We start from the raw sequence: 23874 nt of genomic DNA, 5'->3' as shown, positions 1-23874 counted from the left end.
TAAAGAGCTGTCATTTTGGAATTTAATTAAATCGTAAATTTGTTCAACTCAGTACTTTTGAAACTGTTGATCAAGCACGAGGAAAAAAATTCACCAGAATTATTGTCATACAACCTTATGCACAAGATATTCAATTATATCAACCTGTGTATAAGCAATTAGGTTATGCACAGCGAGACAACTTACTCTGAATTTCAATAACTTTTTCTAGTGATGCTACTGCATTTGCATTGGGTTTTTGTTGAAGTATTTCTTGAGGAAGAGGATCCAGCTGGCAAGATATATATAAAAATGAATAATACACCATTATATACACACACATTAATTACAAGGTTATTTATTTCCAAGCAACGTTGGAGTAAATCTTACTTTCTAATGTCAGAAAGTGTACGAAACCCAAATCTCATCATTCATCCATGATTTTAAGTTACAAATGCTATTGTTTCCCATTAGCTGTACTTGAAATGCACTCTCAACTACTCAAAACTTATATGTATGCATGTTTACAAAACAAATAGATTGTTAAGTGAAAAATTCAAATGTCCTAAAGACTAGATGAGACTTTAGCTGAACCACTGCAATTTTTAAAAATGTCAATTCTTTATTCTTTCAGGGGTTGTGAGCATCAATGGCTAGGCTAGCATTTGTGCCCCATTCCCAATTACCCTTGAGAAGGTGGTGGTGAGCCGCCTTCTTGAACCGCTGCAGTACATCTAGTGTAGGTACACCCACAGTGCTGTTAGGAAGGGAGTTCCAGGTTTTTGATCCAGCGACAGTGAAGGAACGGTGATATAGTTCCGAGTCAATGGGGTGTGGCTTGTAGGGGAACTAACAGGTGGTGGTGTTCCCATGCATTTGCTGCCCTGGTCCTTCTAGGTGATAGAGATCACGGGTTTGGAAGGTGCTGTCGAAGGAGCCTTGGTTTAAAGTACATTCTATGTTCCAGTATATCAAGCAAGGATTGTCAGTTTAGCACCTATGCCTGTTAAGTTAAAGTAGTATGTTTACGGCATGATCTGGTTTTGATTTTGACTGTGCATACCTCATTACCCAGCAAGGCTGAAACACAGGACTCGGACGCATCACAGATGGCAGTGAGATCATGTCCTCCTTCCAAAGCAAGAACCACACGTCCTGCAGCTAACTTCATCAGCTGTTTAGTCAGGTAGCCAAAACCTGAGAGAGAAATATGTATGAAGTACACAGACTAACATCTACCAAACACTTTACTTCTCTCAAATACATTTTCTATACACAGCATTTTGAGAAATACACCCCATCATTAAGTGAAATCATGCCCTTGAATATAATTTAGGATAATTAAAAACACACAGCAATATAAAATTCCTCTTCTTGCCTTATCCTTTGTAAACACACATATTTATGTATATAATGGCGATTTTGTTCATGGTTAGAACTCACTGCTCTTCATTTTGATTTGTCAAAGTCTATGATACAATGTAAAAGTCCTTTAAATATTTTGTGTTTTTTTTGCTGTGAACTTTCACTAACAGCACTCATATTAACGTAAAAGGAATCATTATGGTGTTTATCGATAAACTTTAAAAAACACATCTGTGAAATCTAGTTGCCTTTTATATGTACATACAAACCAATTTTGGTGCATGCTAATAATTTACTTTACTTTAATAATGCTTTTTTTGCAAAATAAGACATCATTGTCTTTTTGCTTATTAGAAGTTTAATACTTTAGCTAATTATTGTGATTTAAAGCTAAATAAACACAAATAATTTCAACTGTATGGAGCTTTTCTTTTAAATTTCCATATAGGTCCATTTAATTTCAATAAGCAAAATGCAAATAAGTACTGATTTTAGTTAAATTGTTTTCTTAGAACTGTATTTCAATTTTGTATTAGTCACAGCTTACATAGTTTACCAGTTTTACAACATACTAACAGTCCACAAATCTGGATGCTAAAAGACTGTGGGGTCAATTGTTTTCCAGTAATGTGTGAGCAGTATGATGAATCTGGATGCCATTTAATTGTGCGCTAACAGCTGATTTAATATGCAAGACCCGAGGATCAAAGCAGTTCAATGTTGATCAAATTATTCTGATTTGCACCCTGTTTGCCATATAAATATGCAAGGTTTTCCACAAAATTTGATTAGTGATAGGCTTTTAAGGGCAAGTTTTTAAACGGCAAGTGTAAATAAAAATTAAAGATTTCAATTTCATAGTGCATGGCAAAGAATAAAAAAACAGTTCTGAATTATTATGCATTCCAACTAGATTTAAATGGGACCACTAACAGTCTGTGTATTTTTGAAAGCACTTTGTGGGTATATTAAAATACTTCTTTGAAATGAAGCCTCTTCATTGGTATATTAAAACAGTTTCTTCAAACCTCCTCTCTTTCAGAATTAGATCAAAGGTAGTGAAAGAATAAGCACAATACAAAGCATTACACCTCTATGAAATGAGCTATTTAATATTACAAAAAGCTGTAATGTATGCATTAACCTTGTTCAATAGGAACTAATATAAAATGGATGACAGTTTTGTATTAAAGTACGTGCGGTTGTTCTGTTGCTAGCAGCCTACTGGGTACAAATGGAAAAGACTCAGCACTGCATAGTACAAACAGCACTGCTTTCAACTAAGGGCTCTCTTTAGAGCCGCTTTTATATCGGCAATTGTTTAAGTCAGATTCTGGGAGATTAGCATCAATGAATCAGCTCCTGGTGATTACACCACAACCATGCAAAAAAATAAGTCTACCATCCTGAAGCTGGGCTAAGTGAACCAGAGGCTGTAGTGTAAACGCCTACAAGCAGCTCACGGCTATCAGTCTCCCAGATTTCAAACTAAACAAGCACCACAGTAAAAGCAACTTACATCTGGAACTATGATTTAAATTTAACATACGTATTTTCTCCAACTTCATCACATTTTAGGCTATGTGTTGTGGCACTTAAACTTAGACTATACTTTTTAAATTGAAGAAATAGCTCAATCTAAAAACACACATGCATTTAATTAATTATGCTTTTGTTTCATGTATTCAGTTAAAAAAAGGGAAATGGAATTACTTATTCATTAAAAAAAATTAACTTATGGTATACAATTTTTTTTGGTTCTGGTAACAGTTTTAAAGCAGGCCGACAGGCTTAATTTAAGAATTTCTAAGTTGGAAATTATATTTTTATATGATTTAGAGAGAATTTTAAATAAACAGGACACAAAATAATTTCTGCAAAGGATACACACAGAAACTGCATTCAAATTTTTAAAGGCATTTAGTGTTTCAAGTACAGCATGGTCTGAGATAACAAAAATACAGACTGAAGTCTGCATACCTGATTATTCCTACAGGCTGGAACCTGGGTGTGGTAAGGTTCTCATCACCTCCAAAAAATGATGACAATAATTCAAAGCAGTGGTTTTCAAACTTTTGGAGGAACCACTACAAATACTGACACACTCCTAGGAGCCCCCAGCCTAATTTCTGAAAGGCATTTTCAGCTACCTAAAGGGAAAAAAGTTCTATTGTTGCAGAAACATATTTATTCATATATCCATCCGTCGAACGTGTTTTGCCCTAGAGAAGGTGCTAAGAACTCAAGTCTCACACAAGATCCTTATCTTCGGAGTACCTTCTCCTAGGTGGGCTGCAACTAAGCCTAATGAGCCCAAACTACTCTTTACCATAGGAGTGGGGCGACCTGCACCCATCAGACACAAGTATTTCAATCCAGTTTCCAGAGCACAGCTCTGGTTTCCACTCACTGAGGTTGCCGAGTGGGGTCCACACCCTACCCTCTGGTTTTGGCAACAGCACTACCACTGAGCTATCTCGATGCGAGTACCCAGTTGGATGTCAATTCTGTATTTAGAGACTATGGGCTAGATTTTAACTCATTTAAAACTCACTCACTTGGGCAGTTAAAACTGGGCTCCGTATTCTAGTCTTCACTCAGGGGTGGAGTGGGGCTTGAGCGCTTCACCTTCTGATTCAGAAGTGGAAATGCTAACATTAAGACAAAGGCTCACTTCTTTATTAATAACTTCAGGAATGGAAATATTGTAAGCCAATGACTACAGAAAAAATATGGAACATATCTTAAGATTCCTGGTGTTTTGGCTCAGAATGCCAGAAACCTGGTGACTATGCAGATCCCCTGGGATCCCTTCATGGACCCTAGATTGTAAACCTGTGAGTTAAGGACCTCAATAAAAATACATTAAGGCCTAGCAAAGTAACTTTCAGGACACAAATTTTGGTATTACAACTTACACTTGGCTGTTGCAGAGTATCCACCAAGTGGTGAGGGATGTCCTTCTACAGCATCAAAGCCAGCAGACACCAGCACAACATCAGGAGAAAACTCATTGGCAATTGGCATCACAACAGTCCTAAAAAAAAGTCAAACTGCATAATATCTAGCTGCCGATAAACCTATTCAAAGGTTATATGTGGCTATAATTGCAACAGCTGTAGGAAGCACTACTTAGTCGCTAAAATTTTTACTATTAACAGATAAAAAGAAAATCCTGCACCCTTTTCAAAGTTATCTCAGAGAGTTTACTTGCTTTTCATTTTAAGTACTAACAGATTGTACTGGGTAGGTTTAATTTTTAGTAGTTTTCAATTTCAGTCCATACAGATTTACAAAAGAGACACTGTCTCTTTAATGCCATTCAGGAAGCAGTTTGCTAAAACACAAGTATGAGTTCATGCCCATGAAATGGTTGAACAGTAGGTGGCTGCTACTCACATTTAAGCGACTCTGGACTAACAAATAACACATGCCCATATGGTGTAAACTTTAGCCCAACAGCATTTTATCATCAATTGTGTTGGCACCATGGCATATAGAAAGCACATGCAATTCTAGAAACAGTGCGCCAAATGTAGATTTGTTTTCAGTATGTCTGACAATCAGTTTTAAAGCAAATTTTTTTATACTTGTAGTTTTCAATACAAGAGTTAATTCAACTTATATAGCCTAAATAACAACGCTAAATACATTATGCAGTATACCATGGAGCCATATAGTCCAGGAAGATCCCAGGTTCAATTCTTGTTCTCTACCAAGTTAGTTGATCTAAATTGAGACAATGATGAAGGCACTAGAATTTGCCTCAACATCTTCAAGCTTGGGGGGGGGCCGGGGGAAGGCAAGTGCAAGGAAATTCAGCTAGGCCTTCAGCTTCCAATTACTGTTCAGTGACCTTTGCTGTAAATTGTGCATATGTAGCTATCCAGTAAGGACAGGATCTACCTCAATCGTAATACCCTCCATGATCAAATAGGACTACACATGAAGAATTGTCACTGGCTAAGATACTAGCAAGCTGTCAAAACAAGTGGAACTAAACCAAAATGAGTTACTACCTTCAGGGAGAGAGGAAATAAACCCGTGTATTCTGCTGTTGGTTTTTATACTATATGATTTCACTATATATTAATAGATAAAAGAAGCTCTCATGGAAATCAGGAAGATGTTTCAACAGAGGAAATGAGTGCCTATGCAATTATAATCATCCTCTCTCTTTGGGAGGCACCAAATACATGATGCCAAACACAATGGAAACATGTCCTGTTCAGCTGGCATGTAGGCGCCTACCACCTGAGGACAACAAAATCTTGGTCACTCTGGTCAACAAAACTAAAGCTCTGATGACAAACACAAGGTTCGTATATAAAGCAGTATTTTCAGGAACAGTAAAAATAGCAGTACATGCATTGAACCTGCTGAGAATTGACAATAAACATTGTGAAGTCTAAGAAAAGCAGGCTCTTTAATCTAAATTATTTAGATAAATCTTTCTAGCAACAGTTCAAAATGATTCTGTAAAACTGCAGCCAACTCAATTTGTCTTCCATCATCCTTGCTATTATGAAAGACCTTGCTATAAATGTAGCAATGCTTGCACCTTTTTTTGTTTGCAAACAAGAAAACAGCAGACATATGGCCTTTAAAGTCAGTAAAAGTCAGCTGAACTTCAATGATTGAAAACAGCACCGGGATAATTTTCTAACATCAAACAATGATGGCCTCAAAGACAGCAGCTGGAACTACACAAGTGTAAGAACGAACCTAAGTCTACAAAATTTGTGATATGCTGGGTATGCAAAAAGGAAAAAGGGCAGCCTTCTGGATTTCATTATATTCAATTATCTGATCCAACTTCAGCCTGACCCTGTAGCATGCAAGCAAGGAAATTTGGCTTCTAGTCTGTTTAGTGTTATCCTGCCCGAGGCTCTTGACCATTTCCTGGAAGCCCCCTTTCCCAAACGTTAGTTCCTTTGAATAAAATGTTTTCCTGAATTCTATAGATTTTTTTCCTATGCTTTATTAAGACTCTTTTCCAGAATCAACTGATTTAGGAAGTATTTTTAGATAGTTCTTGAGAGAGTAAACTAGACTGGTACATGTCTAAATACACAACAAGTACAACTAACAATCCCAGTTCAGCTACATCAGTTAAAATTGCTGCTGTGCTAATTACATGCAGGTGAACACCTGAAGCAATATTCTAAGCCTGATTTCACAAAGTAAAATAATTACGAGGTTCAGAAAAATAACTTAATTACAGCAATCAATCAATATTTAATCCTCAGCCTTTTAAATTAAAGCTTTTTTGTGTGATACTTAATGAATTCGTCTCCATTTTAACTGTATTATTTATTTTACTGGAAGACTGTTACATCCAGGGTGCTATGAATAAACAAAAGACAACATGTAGGTGGTGTGGGGTTATCTGGGTGCTGAGAGAACTGCAACAATGTCTGGTGCATGTTATTATTGAGGAAAAGCATCTTCTACTTTTGCTATCAGAAACGGTTTTCACACAATAACTCCATGTAACGAAAGCTCACCTGAAAGCTGTCAAATACTCCACATCTCCATTGGTGGGATCCACACCACCTGTCCAAGCAATATTGACATTGAATCCTACTCCAGGTCCTGTTCCAACCTTTAAAAAAAAAGTCATTAAACAAAGGAAGATGTCTACAAACCTTTGAGGGCAGCATTTATTGCCCATCTCTTCTTACCCTAGAGAAGAATGCTTTTATTATCGTATATACCCGATTAATTTATCTGGCCACCTTACACAGGCCATATAAAACTGGTTCTCTTGCTTCCTCCAAGACCAAGAGCATAATTGCAAACGTGTAGGCACTTAAGAAAGTATGTGAGGAAGCCAGAGCATTCACTGTGGATGGACAATACACACTGGCTAGAAACTTGTCTTTTCTATGTACCAGTATACCTCTATGGCCAAAAGGGATCAGATTCCTGTTGGTAGGCAGGTATACAAAGGATGGCACACCATTGTGAATCGCAACATTGTAATATTATTGAGATGGATTTGACTCTGGGGTTCTACTACCCTGGATATGATACAAAGTTGCTTCGCTGGCAGATTTCCACCTTGGGCATATCTTGTTGGTGGCGGTTAAGACCTAGTGGAGTGAGAATTGGCCACTCTATGCTGAGGTTGATGTCAAATTTAGGCCACTATAAGGTGAAACTCAGTTTGCCTCAAAAACCACAATTTAAAATCAGGGGATTAATGCGAGCCCCAATGACACTAGAATTTGTAGATGTCAGCACTGGCTGTAACTGCAGTGTCTGCATTGCATAAACAGGGGCACGAGTGTAAATGTTAATACAAACAGCATTTGTATGTGAAGGGTAGGTGTCCTTTGTGACTCTGGCACCAGCCTTTCAAATACACTACTGATCTGTGTAGAGAAGGGATGCAGAGTGGGTCCTGTGGCAGCACTGCACAGGTATTCATTCAGTGTCCTTACTCCAAGATCGTAAATTAGCTTAAGTGAAGCTCACCTTAAAATTTAAACTATCCGTGCAAAGGGTCAACACTGCTATATTTGACAAAACTTAAAGTATATAGATCTTAATAGATACATTAACATAATTCCACAGCATCACAACCTTAAATAACTCATTTTCTGTAACAAAGGCAACTTCATAATTGTAGAGAAGAATATGTTGTTCTGAAAGGTATAAATCAAATTATTTATTTATTTAGAGATACAGCACTGAAACCGGCCCTTCGGCCCACCGAGTCTGTGCCGACCAACAACCACCCATTTATACTAACCCTGCAGTAATCCCATATTCCATACCACTTACCTACACTAGGGACAATTTACAATGGTCAATTTACCTATCACCTGCAAGTCTTTGGCTGTGGGAGGAAACTGGAGCACCCGCCGAAAACCCACACAGTCACAGGGAGAACTTGCAAACTCCGCACAGGCAGTAGCCAGAATCGAACCCGGGTCCCTGGAGCTGTGAGGCTGCGGTGCTAACCACTGCGCCACTGTACACAATGCTTATGTATTCACTAATTAAACACTCAAGACTTTACAGCATCCTGGACCAGGAGTTTTAAAAAGAAAAACTTACTTTTTCAATTTATTCAAAAATAATTTTATGAGTAGGATTGGTTCCTTACACATTTTTCAAAGCATGTTACATTAGAACATTAAAGCAGAAGTGAGTTAATAAACTTAGTTTGTTGGTTAGAAGACAGACACGTGTGTTTTGAATGCTTCAAAGGAAACTTTATACTCAAAGGGTTAATAAGCACCAAATTATTAGTAGTCGGCAGTAACTCACTTCATCTGGGGCACCGCTGCCAGGAAAGAAATTTCCATCATCATACCGATGAAGAGAAATGTACAACACATTAGGATCATTGTAAAAGGCCTGCTGTGTACCATTTCCATGGTGAATATCCTACAAGTAATGGAAACAAACATATCAAACATAAAAATAAAGAAACATATTCTTCTGATTAATTTCCTGACTCTTCTTACAAATTACTTTTTAATTAGCCAAGCCAGGTCATGCACTCTTTGTGTTAGGAAATATTGCCTTCGGCTTTGAGTTAGTTCAAAATACACCATAAGATGAAACTGGTCCTTCACAAATTCCCTTGAAGTAAAATGTAACTCAAATACCATCGTTGCAGATCGAAAGACAGGCTTTATTACTCAAACAGCAATCATCACAAAGAAGTCAACTAAATTTCACTTTTGGTTACAATGTTTCAGTCAGAATGCAATACATACCCAATCCACAATTAAAATTTTTCCAACGTTAAGTTTCTGCTTAAGTAGTTTCGCAGAAATTGCCACTGAGTTGAAAAAGCAAAATCCCCTAAAAGAGAAAAATGAAAAAGATGGAAAAGTAAATTTAATCAACAGGTAATACTAATTATTACCTTGTTCAACAGTTATAGATTTTGCTTATGACAAGAAAACAATAGATTTAAAAATCATATATCATAAACATTAAGTTGTCAAAATGTGTACAAATTACTCTAAAAATTGCCTTTCCAATTAATTTTTTTCAATTATTAAGCTATATTATTTCTAAGAAACTTGTATTTAAGTTTCAATAAGTTTTTGAAGTGCATTTACTTCTGCTGTCTTTTGAGTGAGAAGTTAGACTTTTCACCCAAAATGCAATAATTAACATCCAATAATAGTTATCTATCAAAATCATTTTTTTATTTCACAAGCAAATAATGCTGCCACAATATGTGCAGCTATATTAGTTTAGTTCTGTGCATGTGTTGTTCAATGAAGTCAACTTTTGTCAAAAGATGTCATAAGTGGTATGGCTTTTAAGAATTTAATTTAACATGGCCAATTCACTTTTTATTGCTCGGATAGTTCTCATTATGAACTTACATTGCAGTGGATTCTTCTGCATGATGTCCTGGCGGTCTGACAACAGCAAAACCATTCTGTGTAAAATGAAATCTAATGTAAATCATGAAATTTATATTTTACACAGATGCTAAAACACAATTCCTATGAAAATTAATTAGCGCACCCAGCACAGAGCCACTTTCTACAAATGGAAAAATGTCATGATATTTCAGTAGACAAGCAGATGATAAAAGGCACATAGTATGACCAATTTAAGAATTGATATCTGTTTTCCAAATGAATATAATGAATCCTCTTTGAACAGAAGGTATTTAAAATTTAAATGGATTCGTTTTCCTGATGGTTCATTTGACCATTCCACAGAATAACTTGAGCCAAGGAAGAAAATTAATGAAATCGGTAGACCACTCGGTATCAACCTTGGCGCTGCAAACGACAATGGCAAACCCAGCCCTGTTGACCCTGCAAAGTCCTCCTTACTAACATCTGGGGGCTTGTGCTAAAATTGAGAGAGCTGTTGCACAGACTCAAGCAACAGCCTGATATAGTCATACTCACAGAATCATACCTTGCAGACAATGTCCCAGACACCACCATCACCATCCCTGGGTATGTGCCGTCCTGTCCCACCGGCAGGACAAACCCATTAGAGGTGGCGGCACAGTGGTGGGAGGGAGTTGCCTGGGAGTCCTCAACATTGACTCTGGACCTCACTAAGTCTCATGGCATCAGGTCAAACATGGGCAAGGAAACATCCTGCTGATTACCACCTACTGGCCCCCTCCACTGATGAATCAGTGCTTCTCCATGTTGAACACCAATTGGAAGAAGCACTGAGGGTGGTAAGGGCACAGTATGTACTCTGGGTGGGGAACTTCAATGTCCATCACCAAGAGTGGCTCGGTAGCACCACTACTGATTGAGCTGCCCAAGTCCTAAAGGACATAGCTGCTAGACTGTGTGGCAGGCGGTAAGGGAACCAACAAGAGGGAAAAGCCTACTTGACCTCGTCCTCATCAACCTACCTGTCGCAGATACATCTGTCCATGACAGTATTGGTAGGAGTGATCACCACACAGTCCTTGTGGAGACGAAGTACAAACAAGAGAGAAAATCTAACCATCTTCCCTTGATGTCCAATGACATTACCATCGCTGAATTCCCCCTGGGGGTTAGCATTGACCAGAAACTTAACTGGACCAGCCACATAAATGCTGTGACTACAAGAGCAGGTCAGAAGCTAGGAATTCGGTGGCGTGTAACTCACCTCCTGTCTCCCCATTGCCTGTCCACCATCTGCAAGGCACAAGTCAGGAGTGTGATGGAATAATCTCCATTTGCCTGGATGGGTGCAGCTCCAACAACACTCAAGAAGCTCGACACCATCCAGGACAATGCAGCCCACTTGATTGGCACCCCATCCACCACCTTCAAGATTCACTCCCTCCACCACCGGCGCACTGTGGCAGCAGCGTGTACCATATACAAGTTGCACTGCAGCAACTCACCAAGGCTCCTTCGACAGCACCTTCCAAACCCACGACCTCTACCACCTAGAAGGACAAGGGCAGCAGACACATGGGAACACCACCACCTGCAAGGTCCCCCTCCAAGCAACACACCATCCTGACTTGGAACGATAATCGCTGCTCCTTCACTGTTGCTGGGTCAAAATCCTGCAACTCGTTTCATGACAGCACTGTGGGTGTACCTGCACAACAAGGACTGCAGTGGTTCAAGAAGGCAACTCACCACCACCTTCTCAAGGGCAGTTAGGGATGGGCAATAAATGCTGACCTAGCCAGCGATGCCCACATATGAAATAAAAAGGTTTTATCCCTGGTCTGTGCAGAGTTAGCTGATCTCAGCTGGAATTGCATTTTGGGTGCTGCAATTGACTTCAGTATCCCTCATCTGGAGAGGAGTGTGGTGGATTGGGGATGGGGCGGGGTGGTGAAATTAGCCACAGTTCATGCTCTTAATCACTATTCGATGACCCCTGATATTCACCCTTTGCAGGGAGTGTTGGTGGGCTAGTTTACCATAGAGGCAGCACACACAAGGACTTTTACTAGGGGTCACTGGATAACAAGCAAGATGGGAAAGCCTGGCCAGTTCTTTTCTTCCCTAACCCAGTGGATACTGAGGCCAATTGTAGTGCTCTTACTTTTACCCTGTCTGAGATCAGCTAACTCAAATGTGGACTAAGAACCAAGCTCAAGACTATTTCAGTGTTAATCTTTCTAACTATGGGGGTATGTTGGCTAGTCTCATTCAGTTTTCAGCAACTTATTCTTTGTTGGCAGTAATATCAGATCACAAAGGAACTCCAGTGATCAAATAACATGATTTCAAGCAAACTGAACAAGCACCATTTAATTTGAATTGCAGTGGTACAGGTTTTATTTCATGTAAGGTTTTAGGGGAATAACTTTTACTACGACATTATGGCTATAAACTGTGGTATGAATTTTTTTTCTGCATTGCAAAGCAGCTGGCATTGCCCATGATTTAATTACACATCCTTTAACTATACATAGAGCTCATACAGCATGTGATGCAGAAAGACCAAGTTCTTAACATAAACAAAGTCAAAAAAGTGAGGAAGGCACACAGATAGGCAAATATTTGTATCTTCATATTGTCATTTGCCACTTAAATGATAAAACCAGTTTAACTGGAGGGCAGGAAACACACCATCACAAAACACTATGGCCCAGATTTTCCTGGGGACTTGCACCACTGTAATGGCTCATCTACAGCATAGGGATCCTTGAACAGTGCAAAAAAGATGGAGTAAGTGACTTAGGCTATTAATTATGCCTCTTCTGATTTTCCTGGGATTTCCACCATTATCCTCACCAAAAACAATTTAGATAGTAATCATAACTCCCCCCCATAATTAAAATCAATGGTAATTGCGATTTTCTTGCATTTAAAGTAGTTTACACGCTGCTGTCACTTAGATCTAAAAATAATGGTGCTGGTGACATGTTTTATTGACTTTAAATACACTCTCAGATTACATGGTCAATGTGATTTCCTGGACTGGGTTTAGTTGTCAGTGGGGTGGGTCAGAGAAATGTTCCTGATTTTTCTCCCCCACATTAGCACTGGGGTTTTCTTTTTGCCTATCAGCAGAAATTATATGGCTGCAGGAGTTAGGAATCATTTAGTCATGATACTTTTGGCATCATGAATGTGGGGCAGGCTTGACAGATCAGCTGGTTTTCTTTTGCCTGTTATTTTCACATGTTCGCCTTTAAATAATGTGCTAATGTGTTTGTTGACCAGGACTTGATGAAAGACAAGTAGCTAAATCATTGATAAATCATGTTAATAAAACTGTATTAACAATTCTTTTCTTTTAAGTATGTTTCTTTTCAAACATTATTTATTGCTATGAAGAATATCATTGCTTTGAAACAAGAGCGGAAACACTTCCACAAATAAACTGTGCTCGAGGTATGGCAAAAGCTGTTACAAGAATATTGGCCCCTAAAGTCAATAAATTGAAGGACGCGGAGATGATGCTAACCCCAGCTTTTCCATTGTTAAACTATTCTGTAAATGTAAGAAATACAAGTTTCATGGGCCTATTATAATAAAATCTGCTCCACTTTTGCTCAATATTAGACAAACCTGGACTTAAGAGGAGCACCAGCCTACTTCAGTTAAAGGTTTTTCTTTCCAATCATTATTCATGAAGATGCTCTTGGAGATTTCTTTATTATTAATCAGGAAATCCCCATTCCCCAAAAAAGGTGAAATACTTTGCATCAAATATAGTCATTCGATCACTGGGAAAAATATGGTAATGGGACTTCCGGTTCGCTGGGATGCTTGCTGTGGTGTATTCTAATTAGAAACACTGCAAAATAAGTAATTACCAGTGAGTTAAGTGTACTAGATGGTGGCCTCTTCGGTAATATCTTGATTGCGAATTATCATAAATACCTTGTCCTTTCCAGTGAAGCCCATGCCCCAATCTCCCAGGTCTTGGTACAGTCCCTACTTCTCGAAGCTGCTTTTGTCCCCCTTTTCCAATTTGCTTCTTTTCCAAGAGTTGCTCTTCCTTGTCCTGCCTTGTGGGCAACCCTTGGTCCAGCTAAAAGCCAGCACATGAACACTGCCAAAATCCTGCCACGTGAACTTAAAATTAAATTGTGTATAAAGGTAATTACATGGTTGTACAGCCTGTCTGTTTTCTTGCTTACTCAACAGTGAGAATGACTGTAAGGCCTACATGTGTCTGACCTATTAGTCATAAGGACAAGGTATTATTTATATAACTTAAATAATTCACTAGGGCAGTGTCAGCTCACACACTTTGCACCTTGCTAGAGTGCAAATATGCTATCATGACTGCCATGCATCACAATCTGCCTGAACAACAGGGTCTAGCTGGAGGTGGACAGGAAGACACAGCTACCGACTGTGAGGGTGCTCACATTTTAGGTTGAAATTGACTTGTTGACTTGAAATTACATTGAAAAGAGTTAGGATATTGCTCCTGGTTCTCCCATCATGCCGATTTAGGTATTCTGCCCTTGAAAAAGTTTTATTCAATTATATGAATAATGGCCAGAATTTTTCGTTGGGTGGGTGGGGGGTGCCTGTCCACTTGCCGAAAAGTCTACGGCGAGCCTGCCTCCACCGGGCCTGGGGAGCCAGATCGGGATTTTACGCTCCCCAGGCCTTTAACCGGCCTTGGGCGGGACTTCCCCCTCCTTGAGGCAGAAAGTCCCACCTAATGGAGCTGTTGGCCAATCAGCGGGCCGGCAGCTCTTGGTCCTAGCAGTACCGCTGGGAGCGGTGGCCACTGCTGGGACTGCGTACAGCCATCGAAAGATAATGAAGGACGGCCCGGAGAAAAGTTACGTTTTTAGGGCCTTGCTGGGGACAATCGGTCAGGCCCCGATGAGGCAAGGGGGGGAAGGGGGGTGGGCTGGTGAGTGTTGTACGTTGAGGGCAGTTGGGGCTTTGGGGGCGGCCCTCCATGGGGCACAGGGTGCCCGATCAGGAGGGCCCCCCCCCATCCCCCAAGCCTGCAAGAAGGCCGCCTGCTTTCATCAGGTGAGCTGTTTGAGGCCTCAGCCGCCCGCCAGCCAAGGGTAAAATACCTGTGGCGGCAGGCAGAAGCCCTTAAGTGCCAATTAAATGGTCACCTAAGGGCTTTGATTGGCCTGGGGTGGGCGGGCTGTTTCTCGCCAACGCCACCCCGCGTAAATTGGCAATGGGTGAGTGGGGGGGGTGCAAGGGTCAGCAACGGCCCCCCCACTCAATTTTACGCCTCCCCGCCACCAGTCCGCTCGTTTTGGGGACGTAAAATTCCGGCCAATGTAACAAAATTATGCTTTCTCCTGCTTAGAATTAAATAGTGAAAACATGTTATGATGCTCACTGGGAGTCAAACTCAGCAGTTCTGCCAACACATATTGAGATTAAAAGGTGCCTGAAAAGCTTGGATTTTTGGAAAAGATTGTTCCATTTTAACTAAGTTTTCATTATATATATTGAGGGTTGTAAAATTAGCTGTAAGAGGGGTGGTGCAGTGGCACAGAACACTGGTGTATGAAGCTGTTAAGTCACGGAGCACATGCTCACACCAATGTTTTCATCCACATGTAGAATTTCTGATAATATCTAGGGCATAAAGACACATACACAATTGCCAACAGCAAGTAATGGGAGAGGCAAAAAAAACTGAAGTCACCTTGGTACATTCTCCGCACCTTTTGGTGCTCAGTAAGAAGAGATTCATTGGCAAAGGAAAGGGACAATCCCTCTAAGCGGGTTTTCAGCTGGAGACTGATTAGAAACGTTTAGAAAGGGGAACTTGATTTTTCAATAAATGATATTGAAAAGTAAATAAAAAAATTGTTGCTCTGGAACTTTAAATTCTATCTTCTGAAAACACCAATATTTATGTGGAATATGTTAGTCACCTTTTGCAATCCATCAACAGGGACATTCTGTTCTTTAAAAGTGGTCTATTTACTTGATAAGATGCTAACTTTCAATAACGTTTCAGATTCTTGTAATAGGTACAATGCCCTCAGTCTCACCTTGAGCTCCCCTGCAGCCACCTTGAATGCGAGTTCAATGACGCAGCCAACAGCCATGCGAACAGCACTCGAAGAATGCATTTCATTCCACACTGTGTCACTGTCCACCTGCAAATAGAAGAAAGAAATCTTACTTTCCAAGGTACCAGTTACAAGTCCTATAATCAATCAATTCAGTGTAATTTGCTCAACTAAAATACCTACAGCAACTGGCATTTATATAGAGAAGCAGAGTTAATGTTTCAGGTCAGTGACCCTTCTTCTTCAGAAGAAGGGTCACTGACCCGACACGTTAATTCTGCTTCTCTCTCCACAGATGCTGCCAGACCTGCTGAGTATTTCCAGCATTTCTTGTTTTTATTTCAGATTTCTAGCATCCGCAGTATTTTGCTTTTATTTTAGCATTTATATAGCCTCTTTAATGAAGGAAAACTTCACAGATGCGTAATCAGATAAAAATTGACACTGAACCAAAGGAGGAAATGTCAGGGTGGATTACTAAATGCTTGGTCAAAGAGAGAGGTTTTAAGGAGGGTCTTAAAAAGATGAGAATTTTAAGGAGGAAATTTCAGAGCTTGGGAGGCCGAGACAGCTGAGGGCAAGGCCACCAATGGTGGGGCGAGGGGGGATGCTAGAGTTGGAGCACTGTCGAGTTCTGGAGGATCATAGGACTGGCATATTCTATTCCAGAAAGTCAGGCAGTGAAGGATAGAACGGCAGCCTAATCTTTACACATTTTATAAGTTTTTATTTTTTTTTAGATTAGAGATACAGCACTGAAACAGGCCCTTCGGCCCACCGAGTCTGTGCCGAACATCAACCACCCATTTTTTATACTAATCCTACACTAATCCCATATTCCCAACAAACATCCCCACCTATCCCTATATTTCCCTACCACCTACCTATACTAGTGACAATTTATAATGGCCAATTTACCTATTAATCTGCAAGTCTTTTGGCTTGTGGGAGGAAACCGGAGCACCCGGAGAAAACCCACGCAGACACAGGGAGAACTTGCAAACTCCACACAGGCAGTACCCGGAATCGAACCCGGGTTTCTTCGAGCTGTGAGGCTGCGGTGCTAACCACTGCGCCACTGTGCCGCCCTAATTGTTGAGAGATACAAATTACAAACATGCACTTCCAAAACCCAACAACCACAGTTTCAGTCTCTATAGGAGAAGAAGTGCATCCCCACATAACGTCCACCATCTGAATACAATTTAATACTCATTTACGACAGGGAGGGGCAAGGCCACGAAGGGATTTTTTGAGAATTTTAAATTTGAGGCAATGGTGGATCAGGAGCCAACATAGCTCAGAATGTATGTGGAGATGGGTGAAAGGGACTTGCTGCAGGTTAGAGTAGGGGCTGCAGAGTTTTGGATGAGATCAAGTTTATGGAGAGTGGAGGATGGGAGGCCGGCCAGGACAGCATTAGCATAGTTGCGTCTTAAGGTAACAAAATCAGCTGAGGCAAGGGCAGAGACAGGGAATGATATGAAAGTAGACCGTCTTGGTGTTGGAGCGGATATGGGATTGGAACCTCAGCTGGGGGTTAAATTGGACGCTGAGATGGCGAACAGTCTGATTCAGCCAGTCAATGGTTGGGAGAGAAGTGGATTCAGTGTGAGCTAACAGAGTTCAGGGTGAGGGATGATAGCAAAGACAATTACTTTGGTCTTCCCAGTATTTCACTGGAGGAAACTGCAGCTCATCCAAAACTGGATGTTGGATAAGCAGCCTGAAAACACAGAGGCAGTGGAAGGCTCACAAGAGGTGGCAGAGAGGTACAGCTGGGTGTCGTCAGCGTACGTATGGAAGTTGGTGTCATATCTTTGGATGACGTGGCCCAGGAGCAGCATCTAGTTGAGAAACAGGAGGGCGCCAATCCCTGGGGAACTCAAGATGTAATGGTATACGTACAGGGCTAGGGGTAGAGGGGATGTGGCAGAAACAGCGAATGGATGATCTCAATCCAAGTGGCAAAGACGCCCATAAGCTCCATGCACTTGTTATTGGAGATGAGGGTGCAGGGGGGAGAGGAGAGATATTTAATTCCCTTGTTCATAGGGGAGAAATGAAGCCAGGGATTATCTCTGCATTCCAGGATACTCCTTATATGGTGAGCAGTTTTGGCAGAGAAGAGCAAGGCTCGTTAAGTACTTGATGTGGTTCAGCCAGACCTGGCAATGAATAGCTAAACTAGTTGTATGCAAAATATGTTTGTTTGCGTCCCTTGGTTTTAGGGAACTAAAATGGGGCATTACCAGAGGAATAATCAGGGTGGGATCGACTGAGAATTTTACTGGGGACAACAGCATCAAAGGCAGAGATGAGAGAGCAGATCTATAACTACAGATGTACGGTGAATGGAGGGCCAAAGACTAGTAGTTGGGAGTTTGATAGTACACTAGTGACTTGGGAGTTTTTTTTTTACAGGGGTGGATGCAGAAGGAAGTGGGATTAGAAGGGGAAAGGGGATGAGTGGTGAGGGATACAAGTATCAGAGATTGGTACAATGGGAATAGAGGTGCCACGTGAGATGGTAAGGTCAAGAGGGTGGCCATGAATATGAGGAGATTTTATATGGAGAAGTTAAAGGAGGGGAGGAGGGCAGTAATCTCAGGAGACAATAACCGAAAGGTCATTCTCACAAATCTGTGTTTTACAAAGCCTGATCAAATATGAAAAACAAAGTTGATCAAGGAAAGCTTCTGAAACATTCGAGTTCACATTTCTGTCAAAAATACAATTATTTTCAATGAATAGAATTAAGAAATCTGATAAACATGCAATTGAAAAAGATTCGAGAGGATGAATGACCATTCGTATCAATTACATAATACTGCCTCCACATACAGCCCAGGCCTTTAGAGAAAATCCCCTCCTTCCTTTGAAAATGCTTATAACTTGCCAGGAAGGTATGCTTAGAAGCAAAGTTGCAGTTACTCACAACATTAATAAATACAATTAATAGCTAAGGCTCATTATGGGTTGGGGAAAAAAGCACAACCCATACTGCTCCCCTCAAGTTTACTTCATAATTAGTTGACCAAGGGAGCAATATTTTCAGTATTCAAGGAGATGTCTATTCGCTGCATTGTTCCACCTTTTGACTCAGCGTAGGTTGATCGAGAAGGGGATACCTAAAGGCAGTCTAAGGGGTGGATTTACGACAAATACACTAGTTTCTATATGAGGGGTGGAAGTAGAATTTAAAACATTGTATTTTTATTCGTTATTTTAATTGTTTAATTTTTCAAGTTCAGTCGGCAGGGGGTTCAGAATGTTTCTCTACAGGAAATGAAGGGCCTCCAATATAATGTGTTAATAGTAATTAAAGCCTAAAATGGTGCAGGCTGCCATCTCACCCCAAATAGTACTGTTATAGTGGATATTCAAAGTGCATGAGCAGAGCATTTATATGCTTGCACCCAGTTGAATATTTCACAATGTATTCTCAGTGGGACAAACTGTGCTAATTTACAATATGTTATCTAACAGTGCTCTAGCGTGTTCTGAATAATCCATTTTTTTCCCACTTTTGTTAGGAAATGTCAAGACCTATTTCCTGAAACACAACCTTAGATAATTATTGGAAAATGTATTTTTTTTTCAAAAACTTTAGTTATTCTACCATGCATTTTCAGGTTCTGTGAACTATTTCCTGAACAGGAGTGTAAACAATAACTGAACTCAAGCAAGACCACTGGCACTGCTTGATTTGGTTTTCCCACTGAATTCCCCATTCTGTCTCGGAAAACTTAGGTCTAGAAATTGGTCCGCCCAGAACAAGTTATTCAGGCACTACTAGGACTACTAAGTCCTCAATATGGCAGGCAGGAAGTGCTCTGCCCACCATTTGGGTAAGGACAAACCAGAGGCATCCTTTACCCATGCCTGAAGCAGGTTATCAGTTCCTTTGCATATGTAAACAAATGCCTGATGTCTATTGAGGTCCACTCTCCAAGACTGATTTGCTGAGGCAGCTAGAGCCATCAGGGGCTGCATGCAAGGAAACCAGTCCTAATGATCATCTGCAACAAAAAATGTAGCTTACCTGAATGTGGAGCCAGTAGGAACACGAGTGGTCATCGCGACCCCATAATAAGAGATATGATCGCCACCACTCCCCCTCACATTCCCTGATTCTCCCAACCCGATACCCCATTGGCGCTGCCCTCAGCTTGACTCCCTATTCCCATCTCCTCTCTGCTCCTTACACTAACCCCCATGATCCTTGGGCCTGACACCAACCCTTGTTCATTCACCACACCCCTCCCCCTACCCCCACCGTTTCAACCGTCCGATCACTGGCTCCACACTAAATGAACCTGAACCAAAACTACCCACTTACTATGATGTTTGCAGCAGCCTGATTTTTCATTACTTTTACCCGGTGGGCTGTTGCACCATGCTTTCTCCAGTATATTAAGGCCCAAGACTCAATATCTAGGGAGCCTCAGCTGCACCATTCTAGTGTAGCGAAAGCATCCCGTGCCCTCGAATATCTGGGTCCAAATCTCTACTCTGCACCATTTTGATAGGAATCAGGAACTCCTCATGCAGAAGCATTAATTAGTTCACCACAGAGTTGTACTACAGTAATGTACAGCTAGAATCAATCTGATATTTTAATCTCAAAATGTTTATGCTCTACTAATGTCACAAATATTAAACTCCTCTTGCATATTATGGAAAATGAAGATTAGCTGACTTTTATGAAACTGACAGGAAACAAAAATGTATCTACTTTCCTGATTAAAGGCACAAGAAAGAAGTTGCTTTTTTAAACTTACTACTTTGAAGGCACTTCCCTTACACTGAGAGAAAATCATAATCGCCAGACTTTTTATTCAAAATAATAATAACCATTGGTGGTAAGAAGCAAGTACACACGATAGCTTCATCCTTGATTTAGATTTTTCAACACCTATAAATATCACATTAATTAAAACATCATCAAATTCAGATAAAGCTCACATAGTAGGTCCTATGGCACCCTGGAATACTCAGCAGTTCTTGTTTAATGTACTATAAACCTGCCTGATTAAAAAAAACAATTTATTCTAGTGTGCAGAGATAAATCATGCATTTAATTTGTTAGAATATAAAGCATGAAACAAGAAAAAGCCATTTATTCAGTCCATCAAGTATGTTACTTCAGTAAACTATGCATTATGGACTCTACCTAATCCTCTAATTTCCCAAGGAAAAATTATGCAGTTTCTCCTGTCCTCCTAAAGATAAAAATGACGAAATTCAAGAGTGTCTATTTAATTTAAATTATGAACGTGTTGCTTTTCTTGACTTTTCATGCTGCCAGCACATTGTTATTTTCAATATTAACTGATATTTTTAAACTTGGAAGAAATTTGAGAAAGACAGTTCAAATGAAATACTATATAATTTAAATACAGAAATTATTTTTGTCAAACATACCCGGTGCCAGTGTATGTACAAGCTCATAAGAATGATTGAACCCAAACACTTTTCAATATTGTTTAGAGAAAACAATTAATTTGTCTTTATTAAAATTATGAGGAAGTGGAGCTCAGTGTTATGGTGTACTAGCAGTTGGGCATGATGTTGCTTGGAGTGGTACAACATTGGTTCATCCCTAATATGAATTTGAAGTGGACAGTTCGCAATCTCAGATGCAGCCATCTGGGAGAAAGTGAGGCATTTCTCTAAATTGGAGGGGAGTACGAATCCTCATGTGGTAGCAAACTTCTGTTGTTGGCCAGCGCCACCAACGACCCACGATAAAATGACACATATGGTTTGTGATTACTTTGTGTGAAGAAAACATGAAACGTAAAGAGCAAATAACAAAAAAGGATAAAGAAAGTGGCTTCATACCGTGTAGAAGTTACTATAATGGAGGCAAGTCCAATTTGAACATGCGACAGAAAAAATATAACTCCCCTTGTAAAAAAAAATACATTTTACACTTAAATCACATGCAAGGGCTCAAAGGCGATGGCATTTTTTAAAATCAGCATTACTTTCTGATCACCAAAGTTTGTGGTAGATTAGTTAACACAGACATAACTGTCAATATAGATCCTGTTCCCTTCATTAGGATTCAATCTAAAGAACAGAGCAGTATATGAAAGCCTAACCTTGACCATCACAATTAATCGGCAACTGCTGTGGTATTCCTGGTGGCGAAACGATCAAAAATAAGTTTTATTTTTCGAAAGCTAGCCATATGTGCACTGTTATAATTCGCATCTTCTGGTTAAAGCAGATGAGAAGTGCTACTAGCAATTAAGATAGTATGTGAGCTATCTCCTGTCATTGTGTCTTTGTCTTGATTTTTGATGGACGTTGTTTGCTGGCAATCAACATAACAGCTGTTGGTGATTGGAAGCCACATGTCCAGGTTACTGCACCAAGAAAGGATTCAGAGAGATGTCTGGTCCAAAGTTACAGAAGAGAACTGAAAAGGCTTTGGAGCTTTTTTTTTTAAAACAGGTGAAATAATGTAAGTGAAGTATCACGATCTATTTAAATCTGATGTTGGTTACTTTGCTTCTGTATAGTCTTAATATATGTGAATGAGTACATTTAGATGGTCTTTTCATTATTGGTTGGAGAAATCCATGGTGTATGGTGGGTTCTGTGGTATTTCAGCAGATATCTCAATAGTAAAAAAGGTCCATTGTTGATCCAGTGGACAAGATCAACTTTTGGTTTGTAGGAAGTGCAGGCTGGCATACAGAAACTAACTTTTGTCTTGAACATGAATAAAAAACATCAAGGAAATTGAGCCCTGAGAAACCTGGGCCTGCAATTGTTATATTCAATGACTCCCAAAATCTGAGAAATGGAGACTCGTTAACATATAATTACAGAGCGGGTTACTCAAATGTCACTGAACTCATTTTGCTTAAAATGGAAGTGCATTCGTGGCGAGTCAGGGTCAGATTTCATATATTTACTGATTTTAACACCCTCCCTGTCCCTCTCCTGCATATCAGGGATTTAAAATTACCCCCATGGAGTCTGGCCATGTATCATATTTATATAATGCCCTGAATTTCCATACGTTTTAAACCATAGGTTTGCCATCTCTCTGCCAGTGCTATTTCTGTTATCCCTTTCTGAATTTTTCTTTTTTGTAGATGGTTTCATTTTACTTTTCTATTCCTTCCTGCTTTCATTTCCTTCTTGCTTCATCTCTTTCTGTTCATTTTTTTGTTTATGTTGAAATGAGTACAACAAAATCTTTTCTTGATGAACTGTAAATAAATGTGAACAGCTAAAATTTTACTGCATTTAAAAAGCTTGTTCAGGCCGGCAGGAGCCTATTGCAAGTTACAAAATTAGACAAATAGAAAAATTGAATAGTCAGATTTGAAACTCAGTCATCACATATAATACATTTATCATTTGCTTAATAATTATCTGTGCATATGTTGACAAGTATAAAAGTAAGATATATTATTGTTTCTAAGTGATATACATTACTTGAACTTAAATATTAGTGGTTTACTAACTCGCAAAGAAATGGAAAATTTAAGGAACCTGTTCTTTAGTGCTGATAGTTACTGAAATAATTGCAGTGACAGACATAAATGGGAAGATTGTGATGGTTATTGGTGAATTTAAGATTTATTAATTTCAAGCTGGGATTTTCTCCTGTATCTTCCCAAGGTTTGCCCTAATTCCCAATTGACAAGTTCCCTGGCCAATATCAGTTCTGGTCAAGGAAGATCATCAAGGAAGGACTTAAAGTGCTGACTTGTCCAATTTGCCTCCCTGCAACCCCACCATCTCAAGGAAAGTTTAAAGAAATATTGATATTTAAAGATGAGTGGCCACATAAGGGGCAAATATTTTTGTTAGCCTTTACAAAGGTTGTAAATATTTAAAATGAATACTTTAGCCTTCCAAAGGCAATTTGGGGCAAAATAAATGTGTAGATAGGAAACAGTTTCTGAGCAAGAAATGAAGCGGTGCACCTGAATCCATATTAGATAGCTGACAAAGTGGAGATGCTGCAGCTTGAAGTGCATTCGGATTCAAGGGCAGTCTCCCCAGAGGACTGCAGTGCAGCATACTTAAGGCTAGACAGCAAAAAAAGAGCAGATGACCTTGATAGGTGCTGC

At 39.8% G+C, this 23874-nt stretch overlaps 1 protein-coding gene across 12 annotated transcripts in view; it reads right to left on the bottom strand.

The window, feature by feature from the left end:
* Positions 1 to 23874, bottom strand: part of hdac5 (histone deacetylase 5) — a 384161-nt gene that overhangs the window by 35421 nt on the left and 324866 nt on the right. For 11 of the 12 annotated variants that reach the window (XR_010969069.1, XR_010969070.1, XM_068013317.1 and 8 more), the window contains 8 exons: positions 15752 to 15859; positions 9702 to 9757; positions 9078 to 9165; positions 8623 to 8742; positions 6852 to 6949; positions 4263 to 4381; positions 1043 to 1176; positions 187 to 271 (listed from right to left, as the gene is read on the bottom strand). Coding sequence is in view for 10 of the 12 variants with exons in the window: in XM_068013317.1 (XP_067869418.1) it covers positions 187 to 271; positions 1043 to 1176; positions 4263 to 4381; positions 6852 to 6949; positions 8623 to 8742; positions 9078 to 9165; positions 9702 to 9757; positions 15752 to 15859 (808 nt within the window). In the remaining 2 variants the exon portion in view is untranslated. Of the gene's footprint in view, positions 1 to 186; positions 272 to 1042; positions 1177 to 4262; positions 4382 to 6851; positions 6950 to 8622; positions 8743 to 9077; positions 9166 to 9701; positions 9758 to 15751; positions 15860 to 23874 lie in introns of those variants that run through there. The other variant, XM_068013320.1, reaches the window with a different exon arrangement.

Source organism: Heterodontus francisci, chromosome 33 (genome assembly GCF_036365525.1).
Source record: "Heterodontus francisci isolate sHetFra1 chromosome 33, sHetFra1.hap1, whole genome shotgun sequence".
NCBI lineage: Eukaryota > Metazoa > Chordata > Chondrichthyes > Heterodontiformes > Heterodontidae > Heterodontus > Heterodontus francisci.
Note: the sequence above shows the minus strand (reverse complement) of the source record. Positions and strands in the feature narration are given on the sequence as shown.